Source organism: Amblyomma americanum, chromosome 2 (assembly GCF_052857255.1).
Source record: "Amblyomma americanum isolate KBUSLIRL-KWMA chromosome 2, ASM5285725v1, whole genome shotgun sequence".
NCBI classification, from domain to species: domain Eukaryota; kingdom Metazoa; phylum Arthropoda; class Arachnida; order Ixodida; family Ixodidae; genus Amblyomma; species Amblyomma americanum.
Window position 1 is genome coordinate 212462601 of NC_135498.1, and position 15685 is coordinate 212478285.

Genomic DNA, 15685 nt, shown 5'->3' on the forward strand with positions numbered 1-15685 from the left:
TCTATTACATGCCTTCCACCTGCTGCATTGAAACAAACTGAGAGGCGACCTTCCATCCATTACATGATTTCCACCTGCTGCATTGAAACAAACTAAGAGGCAACCCTCCATTCATTACATGCCTTCCACCTGCTACATTGAAACAAATTGAGAGGCGACCTTCAATTCATTACATGCCTTCCAAAACCTGCTGCATAGAAACAAATTGACAGGCAACCTTCCATCCATTACATGCCTTCCACCTGCTGCATTGAAGCTAACTGAGAGGCAACCTTCCATCTATTACATGCCTTCCACCAGCTGCATTGAAACAAATTGAGAGGCGACCTTCCATTCATTACATGCCTTCCAATACCTGCTGCATAGAAACAAACTGACAGGCAACCTTCCATCCATTACATGCCTTCCACCTGCTACATTGAAACAAATTGAGAGGCGACCTTCCATTCATTACATGCCTTCCAAAACCTGCTGCATAGAAACAAGCTGACAGGCAACCTTCCATCTATTACATGCCTTCCACCTGCTACATTGAAACAAATTGAGAGGCGACCTTCCATTCATTACATGCCTTCCAAAACCTGCTGCATAGAAACAAACTGACAGGCAACCTTCCATCCATTACATGCCTTCCACCTGCTGCATTGAAGCAAACTGAGAGGCAACCTTCCATCTATTACATGCCTTCCACCAGCTGCATTGAAACAAGCTGAGAGGCGACCTTCCATCCATTACATGATTTCCACCTGCTGCATTGAAACAAACTAAGAGGCAACCCTCCATTCATTACATGCCTTCCACCTGCTACATTGAAACAAATTGAGAGGCGACCTTCAATTCATTACATGCCTTCCACCTGCTGCATTGAAACAAACTGAGAGGCGTCCTTCCATTCATTACATGCCTTCCACCTGCTGCATTGAAGCAAACTCAGAGGCAACCTGCCATCCATTTCATGCTTTCGACCTACTGCATTGAAACAAACTGAGAGGCAGCATTCCATCCATTATATGCCTTCCATCCGCTGCATTAGAACAAACTGAGAGGCAACCTGCCATCCATTTCATGCCTTCCACCTGCTGCATTGAAACAAACTGAGAGGCAACCTTCCATCCATTACATGCCTTCCACCTGCTGCATTGAAGCAAATTGAGAGGCAACCTTTTATGCATTACATGTCTTCCATATGCTACATTAAAACAAGCTGAGAGGCGACCTTCCATCCATTACATGCCTTCCACCAGCTGCATTGAAACAAGCTTAGAGGCAACCTTCCATCCATTACATGCCTTCCACCTGCTGCATTGAAACAAACTAAGAGACAACCTTCCATTCATTACATGCCTTCCACCTGCTGCATTGAAACAAACTGAGAGGCGACCTTCCATTCATTACATGCCTTCCACCTGCTGCATTGAAACAAACTGAGAGGCGACCTTCCATTCATTACAAGCCTTCCACCTGCTGCATTGAAGCAAACTAAGAGGCGACCTTCCATCCATTACATGCCTTCCACCTTCTGCATTGAAACAAACTGAGAGGCAACCTTCCATCCATTACATGCATTCCACCTGCTGCATTGAAACAAGCTGAGAGGCAACCTTTCACCCATTACATGCTTTCCACCTCCTGCATTTAAACAAACTGAGAGGCGACCTTCCATTCATTACATGCCTTCCACCTGCTGCATTGAAACAAACTAAAAGGCGACCTTCCATTCATTACATGCCTTCCACCTGCTGCATCGACAAAAACTGAGAGGCAACTTTCTATCCATTACATGCCTTCCACCTGCTGCATTAAAACAAACTTAGAGGCAACCTTCCATTCATTACATGCCTTCCACCTGCTGCATTGAAGCAAACTGAGAGGCAACCTGCCATCCATTTCATGCCTTCCACCTGCTGCATTGAAACAAACTAAGAGGCGACCTTCCATCCATTACATGCCTTCCACCTGCTGCATTGAAACAAACTGAGAGGCAACCTTCCATCCATTACATGCATTCCACCTGCTGCATTGAAACAAACTAAGAGGCAACTTTCTATCCATTACATGCCTTCCACCTGCTGCATTAAAACAAACTAAGAGGTGACCTTCCATTAATTACATGCCTTCAACCTGCTGCATTGAAACAAACTAAGAGGCGACCTTCCATTTGTTACATGCCTTCCACCTGCTGCATTGAAACAAGCTGAGAGGCAACCTTTCACCCATTACATGCCTTCCACCTCCTGCATTGAAACAAACTGAGAGGCAACCTACCATCCATTACATTCCTTCCAACTGCTTCATTGAAACAAGCCGAGAGGCAACCTTCCATCCATAACACGCCTTCCCCCTCCTGCATTGAAACAAACTGAGGCAACCTGCCATCCATTACATGCCTTCCACCTGCTGCATTGAAACAAACTGAGAGGCAGCCTTCCATCCATTACATGCCTTCCATCCGCTGCATTAGAACAAACTGAGAGGGAACCTGCCATCCATTTCATGCCTTCCACCTGCTGCATTGAAACAAACTGAGAGGCAACCTTCCATCTATTACATGTTTTCCACCTCCTGCATTGAAACAAACGGAGAGGCAACCTGCCATCCATTACATGCCTTCCAACTGCTACATTGAAACAAGCTGAGAGGCAACCTTTCACCCACTACATGCCTTCCACCTACTGCATTGAAACAAGCTGAGAGCCAAGGCAAAGTTAATCCTCCAAGAAGGCAATGCATGGAAGAAGGTGACTTCATCGGCCTCGCTTTTCAACTGTATACACATGATTAGAAATCTACTCTTGTTTAATGTAGCACATGGTTAATAAAATTATTAAATCTAGATTTTCATTTTCAGTAAGAATTAGTTCTCCCTTTCTAGGTGCGTTAATGTTTGTCCAGCAGCAAAAGACACATTTATGGTTGAGAAACGTTAATTTAAAAATTTTCGCACCACTTGATTCAAACTGGAAGTCAGATGTAAATGAAATGAAATTCTGTTTTATTTTTTTTTGGCCATTTGAGAAAATGGAGCAGTTTACATCTCTACATTAGTACGTAATTACCCCTCAGCTTTTCTGCATAAAGTGCAGTGAGTATGCAAATCACACTGCCATAGAGACATGCTGAGCAAAGTTGCTGAGCACAGGGCTGAGCAAAGTTGGGAGTGGTGGGCATGCATCTCTACGAAAGGAGCACACACCGTCGTCAGGGACCAAGCCGCCGGCACTGCGTTCCATCTCCTGGTTCTGGATGTCTGCAAGGAAGAAAAAGAGATGCAGCAGCTGCAGGCGTCTGCCTGCCCTGGCCTTCGTACTCACCCTGGTTGAGGGTGCGTATGAAGTCGCGGTTGCTCTGCAACTGCCGCACGAACTCCTGGTTCTGCAGCAGGATGGCCATGCGCTCATCCTCCAGCAATTGTGCTTCTGCCCCTGACGCAGACAGGTGGCGCTGCTGCCGCGCATTCTCCGCCATGCGCTGCTGCAGCACGGCCGCATTCAATTGCTGCTCCCCCTGACACAAACAGGGCCAACACTAAAGTCAGACAACCTGATAACACTAGCCCCTGAGCAGATGCTGATTCATGCATTTCTCCATCAGTACACTGTTGCATGAAAGAAATGTTTGACAGCGGTATTTCGTAGCGGTGTGCAAATATCAATATTTTGGTTGCATAGCACATGTGAATAATAAAAATTGGTTGAGCAACAAAGTGGATATTTTGAAATAATTTTGTATATCAACACACAGTTGAAATAAAGACAGGCACTTTTCCACAGAACACAGCTGTGGAAAAAAAACATACATTGAAAATGTATTGGAAACAAATTTTATTCTCACCATCGTTAGCATTCAAACCTCCAAAACATTAAAAAATGACAAAATCTCCTGTTCACCTCAACCTGCATCCAAACGTCATGACAGTTCTAAATGGCACATATTAGTTTTTTCATGTTGCATTTGTCAGATGAATTATCTCATTCTCTACTGACAGAACTGCCAATATGCAGCAAAAATGCTTGTGCAGGAATGCCAGGCCTTGCATTAAACGGCTAACAGCCATCAGGAGCCACTGTGGTGCAGTCACTGTGCACAGCACCACATGGCGCATCACTGCATGATGCCATGATACAGTGAGCGGCTGGCTGTGAATACAGCGGGGAAGAATGTGACCAGGTGCCGACAATAAGAGACACAGCAAGCACGAACACGGGCCAACCGGCTTCATTCCGTGGTGACCATTTCCTCACTGCACAAAGCAGGCGGTAGAAACAATGCTTTCAAGTAAGCCCAAGCACTGCATCTCGCACAGCATGGCACAGTTTCGTTTCCAAACATTCTGATTGCAATGGAATTTGGAGTAATTGCAGGGCTTGCAGCAGGGCGATACCGATATGTGAAGGCTTAGCAGGCTAAGTATTGCCGAGAACACTGGACCTGCTGCAACACTTTGCAGCCAGCACCTGACTGTCTTCAGGCGTCACAAGGAATTGCGAAAAGGATCATCCCATTCACACTTTAGCCCTATCTGCCACTCTCCATTATGTCGCATTTTGACATGCTACACCGTGCCTGCAATACCAACATCTGGTAGCTCATTCCACCACTGATATATATCTGGCCACCTTACAATGCTCATGACAACATTTATTGAACTCCTTAGTTATCTAAACATCAAGTCAAACTGCCATATCAGACTGTTTATTTAATTCAACACAATTTGCCATCAACAGAATGGCATCCAGGTTATGTCTAAAAAATGTCTATTACTCTGGATACAGCATGATTCCCCCTCCCTTATGGCAGGTCTTATGGAATAAATTCGACACTCATGATGAGTAAAAGAAAATGCGCACAATACATGTTTGTTGTGTGCAAACGCAATTGTTTTTAATTTGGCCCACCAGTATTCATATTCAGAACTATTTGACTTGCTTTGTGACTAAATGATTGATATTTGCACACCTCTCCAAAACTACAAAATAACTGAGAAAAATCTACTTCACATATAATCCAGAAAATGACTGGTTGCTTTTCAAGAACCTAACTTCACCCCGTGACTGCTAGCTGGCATGTAGTGCCGAGGGTAGCAGCTGCCAATTTCATCACTAATTGCATATATCAGCTCTCTGGTGACTGGCTGGGAAACAAAACGCTTGATTCAACATGCATGCGTGCAATATTTCCCTTATTTCCAAATTCACATTCTGCGTTCTTCCCAATTCCTTTGAAAGAAGGACAGCTGATTCATGTAACTCATTCCCCTTACTCAATGCTTGGTCCAGGGCCTGTAAGAAATGAATATTTCACACAAATACACATGAAGATATAGCATTCAGAGACAGGAGAATATTCTAGAGTGTTTAGAGTGCACGTACATTCTGAAGTGGGAACTTAATAAAACGAACATGGTGTCATGCATGAGCTGCACATGCACTGCGATGCGCGGTCCCATGGAAACACCCAAGGAAGAGTCTATGACTGTGGGGAAAGTTGAGGGAAGGTGAGAAAGGATGGAACCATGAGGAAGTACACATCAAAGAGCATCCTGCTGCAGGCATACATACTTCTTTTCTGACCAACCAGGGGTGCAGGGAGGTCAAGCAGGGGCTGCAAGTTGGGGCAACCAACATATATATATAGGGGGTCAACTTATACGGCAAGTGCTTCTGCATGCTATGGGCCACAAGTGGAAGGCTGGTGGGGGCACATTTCACTTGCACCATGCCCTCACTGAAAGTGGCACACCCTCATGCTCTGCATCTGCACCACCTGTGTTGCTTGTGGGGGAGGAGGGCTGGTGGGCCGGGGGTGTGGCCGGCCGAGCCGCAGGAACCCAGGTGGCAGGGGCCCCAGCAGGGGCGGCTTCCAGGCATGCACTTCCTCCGAAGAAGGGGCCCCCCTGCACCACCAGAGGCCACTCTTCGCACACACCAGGAAGGAAAGAACTCAGCAACTCTCCCGAGGAGAAACCTGGCTTCAGGGGTGAGCAACACAGGTGCGCTTCACTGTCACAGTCCCGAGAGGGGGGCAGGCGGGAGTGCAAGCACACTGTGCACAATGGCACTCCCCAGCCGGGACTAAGTGCCACGATCCCGGTTTCTTTGCAAGCTTCACAAACATCCCCAACTCGTCGATCACCACTGCCGAGGTTTACGCCGTGGCTCGATCTGCCACACACAACACGGCAGCTGGCACGGACAAGATCACAAATGGGATGATTCGAAACCTGGGCAAGTCGCAGATCGAGGTCCTCACTACCTACATAAATGACACCCTATGGGAGGTGGGAGAACTCCCTGCAGAGTGGAAACACTCTGAAATCGTTACTATCCCAAAACCAGGCAAACCACCAAGCCTGGAAGCATTACAACCCATCTCCCTCACATCCTGTCTGGGCAAACTATACGAGCGCGTTATCCAGACCCGCCTCCAAAATTACATAAAGGACAACAACCTCTTTCCACCCACTATGATCGGCTTCAGGAAAGGTCTTTCTACACAAGACGCTTTCCTCCTTCTCAAGGAAGAAGTACTAAGTAACATCCCGAGGCGGCGAGCACCTCATTATGGCACTTGACCTGAAAGGTGCTTTTGACGTTTCTCACGATGCCATCTTGAAAAAAGAGCTCAACACCCTCGATTGGGGACCCAAGACCTTCAACTACATTAAAAAATTTCTCAGCAACCACACGGCCACGATTGGCATGGGAGGTGTCCGCTCTGGCACAGAGCAGACATCCAACAAAGGCACTCCCCAAGGCTCTATCATCTCTCCTCTCCTCTTCATTATAGCTATGATCGGCATGGCAAAAGCACTCGAGGCTATTGAAGGCATCGGCTATACTATCTACGCCGATGATATTACCATCTGGTCCACCTGGGGTTCCCTTGCCGACAAAGAAAACACCCTACAAGAGGCAGTCACTTGCGTAGAAAGACAAGCAGCAAACTGCAGCCTCCGCTGAGCACCCGACAAATCAAAAATTATCCGCATTCAGAGTTATGCCTACAAATCGACATCGAGGTTTACCTCGAAGGCATGAGAATAAAGGAAGTCCCTCTTATCCGCATCCTGGGCGTTTAGCTTCAGAGCGACAGGAAAGCTAACCACACGTTCCAGCGCCTCCGGACAACTGCCCTCCAGATCTCCCGCATGATTCGGCGCATCACCCGTAACCGGAAAGGCATGAGAGAGGAGGATACAATTCGACTGATACAGGCCCTAGTTATGAGCCGCCTGTCATACGGTCTCCCATTCCTACCACTTCTGGGGAATGAGCGAGACAAAGCGAACGCCATCATCCGTACCGCCTACAAACATGCGTTAGGCCTCCCGATGTACACGGCCAGCTGCCACCTCGAGGACCTGGGACTGACCAACACAATAAAAGAAATTCGAGAAGCCGTCCTAGCATTGCAAAAGGAATGCCTTCTCACCACCAAAGCTGGATGCGCAATCTTGGAAAGAGTGGGTTCCCCGGCTGACATACGCGCCGTCCAGGACTATCGAGACCTACCCTTAACTCTGCGAACTCACGTGTATGTAGCTCCACTCCCAAAGAACATGCACTCGGACTCACAAAAGGGATGACGAAAGGCGTGAGTGGACTATTTGCGCTGCACACATTGACAGGCACGAAATGCTGTATATGTCGACGCAGCCATGTACCCTGATTCTACAAATGCGGTGGCAGTCGTCTTGGACACCAATTTCAAGGAAATCGCCAGCGCCTCCCTACGAAACTGCTCTCCCACAGTAGCAGAAACTGCTGCAATTGGCCTCGCCATCCAGCACGGCGATGCAACGGGAAATGAGCTAAAAATTATTACCAACTCCCAGTCGGCGTGTCGGCTCTCCCTCTCTGGCAGACTTCCACACTCCGTCGCTCCCATTCTGACTACCCCACAAGTTCAAAATTCAACATGCAAGCACCAAATCACTTGGACTCCTGGGCACGAGGGGCTTGAGGGAAACGAGGCCGCGGACAGTCTAGCTCGAGGATATACTAACCGAGCGACTAACCTCCCCGACCTCACCCCTCTCCCCTCTACGTACGGCGAGCTGCTCCTCTTTTTCCGAACACAAAGACAAGTCTATCCCCCACCACACCATAAGCTAACGGTGGCAGAGGCGAGCGATTGGCGACAACTACAGACAAACACCTTTCCTAACCTACACAAGTACCACACCATCTTCCCCGACAGATATGACAGAATCTGCCCCTGGTGTGGCGGGATTCCAACAACATATCATGTAACATGGGGCTGCTCCGGTCCCAAGCCCCCCGAACTAGACAAGCATCACTCCGAGGAACAGTGGGAGTCTGCCCTGCTCAGCTCTGACTTGGCGACGCAGCGAAAGCTGATATCCCAAGCAAGAGCAACCGCGGTGGACATTGCGGTCCTGAAATAAGGACTCCACCCAAAATCTGTATTTTTGCCTCTCTATCCTACCTTTTTGGAATAAATGTTTTCTACTACTACAACATCATCAATGCAACAAAATCACAAAGCAGGGGAGACAATGCTCACGGTTAGCAAAGGATCACCTGGTATGTATACATGCAGCTTAGGTGCGGCTGCCACGGACATTCCAATTGAGATTGGTCCCAGTGACTTTGGAGCATAGAGGATGACTCGCAAGGATCTACTCAACGGTTGAACACAATACCATATCATATGTGTCTTTCAGCACTAAATGGACAATCGGAAGACACCCTGTGACGTTGAGAAAGAGCTGGCTCCAGAGATTTAAAAATAGCAAAGTTTTTGGGCCAAGTCAACTTCTAAACAACATAGCAAGCAAGGACCCAGGACCGCCTCCGGGCTCCACCAAGCAGCACATTTGCTCTCCAAGCAATGATGAGGAAAGCCTCCAGCGACTGGAGTAGTCACCCACGGCCACAACTAAGTGTCAACAAACCCAAGAACCATTCCACCTTTCCAGGCAGCCACGAGTGACAAATGAATAGTTTCCAAGAAATCGTCACTTGCAGTATTCTACCCACACCTTGACACGGTGCCATGGTGGAGCTACTTGCCTGGTTGCAGGTTTTTAACCCCACACTGGGCACTCCACAGTGGCAGCACTTCCTTCAAGACATCAAGTAGCCTAATTAAAACATGTTGTGATGAGGCATCTGCAAAATTTTAGACCAAATCAATTGTGCATATAGCTGTTGTTTTCAATTTCTGAAAGTGATGCTTTTGTCTAATATTTTTCCAACTTGGCACAGAAATGTTCTTTTTCACTAGCTTTGTGGGCCTTTATTTCAGCAAATTAAGAAGCCAGAACCGTTAAATCTTTTTGCTATTTTTTATGCAAGATTATCTACGAAGCAATATAAAGTTCACTGACCTACCTTATAAACGGAAAGAAAACTGCTATGCAAACTACAAGCAAACACAGAACAAGAAGTTTACATGGTGATTTAAAGAAAACAACATTTTCATACTCAAGCGGGCATTGAAGACAAATTAAAGTTTGCCTCTATCGATAGACTATACCATAGTAACAACAAAGAAACCACAAAGAGAGAGAGAGAAAACAGAAAAGGTAAAAAATGAAATACAAAAATCAGCACCCCGGCATTCTCAGGACCATCTGCAGTGACATCCAAGCAGTGTTTTCTTTGTGGATCCCTCAATCTGAATCTGGCCTACATCACACATCACTACGGAGTCCTCTTCGGCCTTGACGTCAGGAATATGACTCAAGCTAACGGGAAACATGGGTAGTGAAATGGTAAAAAAAAACGCAAAAAAAAATAATTTTTCAAAAAATAGCATATTTTGGTTTTAAAAAAATTTAATGTCAAGTTCGACCTCCAACTACTAAAAAAATTAGATATATTTGACATCCTGGAAGCACCAAAGTTTTGGAGTAAAATTCAGCAGAACATTGTGCCCGTCACTTCCCACAACTGTGTGCGATGGACCGCACCTTGGTATTGTTTGAAAGCTGAAACTTTTCCTTACATCCTGATATTATTCACTCCTATGAAATCCTCTGAGCACATCCGCATTATGCCTTTTTCTGAGACATCTACAATGACCTCCGAATGGGGCACACACACACTTTGAATGCAACTTTCTCAACCTTGTTTTTTTGCCAACATGACTAGACTTATGAAAGTTTTTCTTACATTTTATGCTGCAATTTCAATTATTCCTGCACTGTGGAATTCAGAAAAAACTAAGCTATGGAGCTATGCTATTTTTCTATGGATGAGTCGAACATATAAAATTTTGTGAACTATAATGTCACCTAATTATATTTCATAATTATAGTGCTTCGATATCACTGAACATTTTTATACGATTATGTATGTTAACAACAATATAAATAGCGCAGCATCACAAGGCAGGTCATTGCCTACAGCTTTACTTCAACTGGAAGCAAGATAATGAGCGAAAGTGTCTTAATGAACTGCAAAAAAACACCCAACTAGGCTTCAGTTATTTTTCCATAATATAGGAACTAATTGAGATATGCTGCAACTAACTATATTTTTGAAAACAGGAGGAAGAAAAACACACACACATACCCAATTCTATCATAGTATCTTTAATAATAAAATACCCCATATTAAGACCAACATCTCCCCTTAAAGGCACACTGAGGAGAACCCTATCAATTTTTTTTGTTAGCAATATCTGATAGTTCGGCATTTCATGGCTTTGTTGCCACTTGTCCGGGAGCGAAAGATGCATTTATTTCAAAGAAATTTGGATTCGAAGTTGAAAAATTTTTTCCCGCCGCTCCGATTCAAACTCGAGAACTCTTATGACAACACGGAGAACTCTTATGACGACACAGAATGGAGTAACGTGAAATGTGACGTAAACGGAGACTCCGTGATTTCTGGCGGCTAGCGGTGCGGTCTAGCAGCTGCCGAAATGAAAGCTACCGCCGCCGCACGTTAAAGGCATCTATCGGGGGTTGCTATCGTCGCTTCGTTTACGTTTGCACCGGCGTCTTGCCAGCGTTACAGCGACCTCAGCCCCACAGAACGTGCGATGCTTTTGAGGGAGCACGGTTAGGTTAGGCGCCAGCGGGTGGTTTCTCCCTTCCTCAGAGAGCAGCCGTTGCAAACTAAATATCATAACCCCAGTGCGGGGAGTCGCGAGGGGTGCGTTGCGCCCATCGGAGGCTGGCCGGGGCTTGGGGGCCAACAGATTGTGATTCCTTGAACGGAGCGGTTGCACGGCGCAGCAGGCAGCGTCGAGGTCTCCCACGGTTACAAGGGCCAAGTTATTTATTTATTTTTTGCAAAAAAAAACAAATGGGTGCTCGAGGGCGGTCGCGTTTAAAGTCGGCGGCTTGAAACTAAAGCCGGCGCACGACTCTTCATCGGCTTCCGCTAGATCCAACGGGTCCACTGGATCGGGCTCTCTCACCCACTTGCATGTACCTTCAGATATGTACTGCGAATGGATTAAATTAGCCGAGCTCGAAAAGAACAGCTCCGGCCAACTTCTGCAGCTATTGAATACAACGCACAGTTGTCGGTGCCACTAAATAGTGGAGGTTCCCGCTGGCGCTGCACCCCAGAACAGAGGACGGTAGTAGGGATGGGCTGCGATGGTTCGCTCGTACCGTCTGGCATGGTGGCTGGGGCGAGTAACGTTTGGCTGCGAAGTTCCAGGATGAGGGCCAGGACAGGAACCGAGACACCTCCACCAAGTGTAAAGGTGTTTATTCGCAGTGCAGGTTAGTGGAGCCACAAGTCGCTTGAACGGCTACCGGTCGTTCCCATTACACAACAAACAAGAAAATTACGAACGATTAAGGAATCACTGCTTCGTCACTTTAATTGACTGCCACATTAAAGCCATCCTGCCTCAAGAGCCAGGACACATCGAGTATAGAAGCAGCGATTATTGCAGTTTTTCTCATGTTTCACATGGCCTATAAAGTACTCTGGCATTACAGACATCCTTCGGCTATTGAAACTGTGAAAGGTGAGAGGACAAATTCGATTATAAATTATTTAGTGGTCATAGGCAAATACCACGTAGTGATCTATGTGTAATAATGTCTTAGGCACCATTACAAAGAATATATTATGGGAACACCTAAGCAATTCTTATGATGTGTAAATGCGAGAGCAAGTGTAACTGGCTCCCTGGGTCAATGTACACCTCAACCACACCTTGAGGTACGTGGTGGTGGGGACGCCGGTGGCCTATTGCTCCAGGAGGAGTGATGTTGTCATTTGCGTGCCATGTTTCAGCCACGGATTTCTGATGCCGGTGGAGTTTCGCACAACAAGCCAAGTAATGCTCTTGCAATAAAAACATGCAACTGAAATTCGGGGTCTACATTTTAAGTAACAAGATGACTTATCATTGCTTAAATGTAGGCATCCAGAAGCACTCACACGCTACGCTTGTACTGGGCAGCCATATGACCCCTCGTTATCTGCTACACTCAAATGTGCCAGCTTGTGTACTGACTACACCAAACTAAGTTTGGGCAACCATCAACAACTATACAGTATCAACTATACTGTCAACTATCAACTGTACTAGCGGCTACCAACACTGTTGTCCACGAGTCACAACTGCACTCCCGGGGGAGGAGCTTTGCAAGACACGTGCACAATCGGAACTTGAAACACCAATGACCTCAGCCAGCAGATACTGCACAGGTATGTCCCATCAAGACTGCAAGGCACGGCTAGAGGGCCCATCGCGAGGTGTGTCAGGAAGACAGGGAAAAAATGATGGATGATTGAGCGTGGTAAGGCGAAATGTGAATTACATGTGCTAGCTAGCACTTTGGTTCTGGTTCAAGGCTTTGTTTTCAAGGTCAGGCAGGCTTCAGACAAAGATCGGCGAAATCTGTGAATGGGGACCTTAGCACTAAAACTGGAGAGGACACTTAAGCTCCACCTCCCGAGCAACCAGTGTTACGAGACAGTCAGTGGCGAAATGAGTGAGTGGACGTCATAGTGCTAGCGCACTAAAACATATGCTACTGTGTGCACACAGGCACCAGGCGAAAATACGCCACTGCTTTCGACCAGCTGCATGAGGCAAGCAACATGGCAGCAAAGATGCTTCTGGTTGCCCAGCAGTCCAGACTGGAAGCTTCTACATTAGGGAATTAAATGCCAATCAAAGAATTAATCAACTTTGACCACTAGTTTGCCTTGCACACAAACTCAGAGAGCAGAGGCTGCCAGGAGGAAGCAAGCCACACAATTCTGTGACTTTTCCAGAACTTTCAGGTGACCTAGCATTCGCAAATTGGTTGGATTCTCTAACTAGTAGACACTGTCCTTTTGCGAGGGCAGTCAGCCTTGAGGGACTGAGCAACTGCACACACATACTCCAGAGATCAAAGAGGCAAGACTTGCCCCTGGGTTGCCGCCACAGCCGCAGCAGCAGCAGCACCAGTGCACGTGGCCTGCTGGTAGGAGGGGGGCGGCGTCGGGGCTGCTGGCGGTGGGGAGTAGTGCGGGGGTGCCTCGGCATTTTCCGTGGCCTCCAGTTCAGTGCGCAGCCGCTCGTTGTCATTGTCCGTGGCCATGGCTAGCAGCTGGTCAATGCTGGCGTCTACGCCGCCCCCATTGGCACGCAACACCGCTTCAATCACCACGGGCTCCATCTCGGGGAACATGCTCCGGAAGTCACGCATCGCCTGTGCACAAAGCAAAAAAGCATAAATAGCATTTCCTTCCTGCTTCTCCTCCATGATGATCCATCTATGCATGAACATTTTAAAACGACCGCCTGGCACAAGTAGAGTGATGGGTTCAAGCTGCAGCGCACAACCCACAGGCTTTCCTAATGGAAATGGACGCCCTGCAGCTGGACACTCAGTTTGTCTCGGTGCTACCCAACCTCCATTGCTAGGTCTGCCTAGAAAGCATCCAACCAGGCTTCAATATGGTCTGGCTCACACCTCACCTGGGCGTCTGCTACCCCCCTGTCTGCTTCCTTTGCAATATGGCAGCCCTAGGCAGTGCACTGCGCAATTAGGCTCACTTGGTCACAATATTCAGATAAAATTCATCTGTCCTACACCCAATGTAAACTCTGAAAGCTCAAAAATTTTTTCAACACTTTTGAAGGATGACTGTCCGATGTGAAAACAGAACTTCAGCAAAACACATGACAAATCAAGCCAAGCTTTGTCATTGAAGGCAGTGCTTTTCTAGACGTGAAAGCGACAGCATACACATCTTTTGGTTGACCTTCACAACACCTCCTTCCTGGAGCTGCTGCTGTCATATATGATGCTGTCTCCTCATGCACTGCACTAGGATTCATCTGGACTTAACATGCTCCCCGGATGAAGATGGAGACTCAGCAGACTTTTGTCAGGGGTAACCATTGGAAAAACACTTTTCCAGCTGACTTCCCAGCTGTGGTGGCATTTTCCAGCCGGAAATGGAAGAGAAACCAGCAGGAAACTTGAATATCTGGAAGCAAGAACTGTTCCTAGCTGGAGAAGACTTCTGTTTCAATCATCCACCTGGAAACATGAGCTTTCCTTCACCTGGGTTGCCAGCCGATGGAAACCAAACTGTGATTAGCCCCCCCCCCCTGTCTCTTGGAGGCTTTGTGGTCAGCCGTTGTTTCCCAAATGAAGTCTTGGACGTAGAATTTTGAACAAGTGCTTCCCTATACCGCACACTGGGGACTAAAAGCCAACCCAAATACCTGACGGCATCATCCTCCCGAGGCCTGGAGTGAAAATTGTTTCGCCAATTTCTTCCAATTAAACAGGATCTGACAATTTCGTTTCCAAAACATCACTTAAATAACCTTTTGCACATCCCGAACTTTTGGCTGTGTGGAGGGAAATGTCGAATATGGAGAAAATTATGAAATTTCCAAAACACAGAGAGAACTCCCAAGCTCTCATTGCTCAAGTATGTGTGCATGTGTGTTGACAGCACTTCTTTGAGATGCTAATAAATGTTTTAGTGCAAAAGCACTATTTCACTAGCAATCCTGAAAAGGCGAGGTTTGTCTGAAGCTTCTCATATAGCTGCAGAGATAAAATAAAATAAATATTGCCGCAACTGTGTTTCGAATCAGCAGCAGCACAAACAGATCAGCTCTGCTAGCGACTGCATGACTGCACAAAAGGCTATTGCAGCAGCCGATCACACCTTGTGTTAAACTGCCACATTCTCGCCTTGTGCATTGCACGTCGCCGTCTTCATCAACTTCCTCTGTGCACAAAAGTCATATCATGAAAGAGGAAACAAGCATAACTAATTCCCTGGGTCAGTGGACACTTAAACTGCGCTTTGAGCCATGTGGCGGTAGTGACAGAGAGATGTGCACTGCATGCATTTGCACTGACAATGTTTTGGCAGATACACAACACTGCGGTAATAGGCCGCCAGCATTCTTGGGTTCACTGACGTTGGCGCTGACAACATTGTAGACTCCACTGATTTTGAGAAAAGGAAGGACGCATAACTAGGTCCCTAGGTCAGTGGGCACCTCAATCGCACTCTCAGGTACGTGGCCTGTGGCGGTGATATCCACCTACAAAACATGCTTTCGCACAATACTTCATGCTTAGCAATGCTATACTGCCAGCAATTTAGACCCAGGTGAAAGAAAGCACACATTTCCAGCTGAATTATTGAAACAGAAATCTTGTCCAGCTAGGAACAGTTCTTGCTTCCAGATGTTAAATTTACACTTCCAGTTAGCTCCAACT

At 46.8% G+C, this 15685-nt stretch overlaps 1 protein-coding gene across 3 annotated transcripts in view; it reads right to left on the minus strand.

Annotated features, from left to right (window-relative positions):
* The window catches only part of LOC144122125 (CUE domain-containing protein 1), a 280883-nt gene that overhangs the window by 253990 nt on the left and 11208 nt on the right, over positions 1-15685 (minus strand). For 2 of the 3 annotated variants that reach the window (XM_077655663.1, XM_077655665.1), the window contains exons 3-6: positions 13359-13642; positions 5740-5893; positions 3312-3504; positions 3194-3247 (exon numbers count right to left, since the gene is read on the minus strand). In XM_077655663.1, the coding sequence (XP_077511789.1) occupies positions 3194-3247; positions 3312-3504; positions 5740-5893; positions 13359-13642 (685 nt within the window). The remainder of the gene's footprint in view (positions 1-3193; positions 3248-3311; positions 3505-5739; positions 5894-13358; positions 13643-15685) is intronic. The other variant, XM_077655664.1, reaches the window with a different exon arrangement.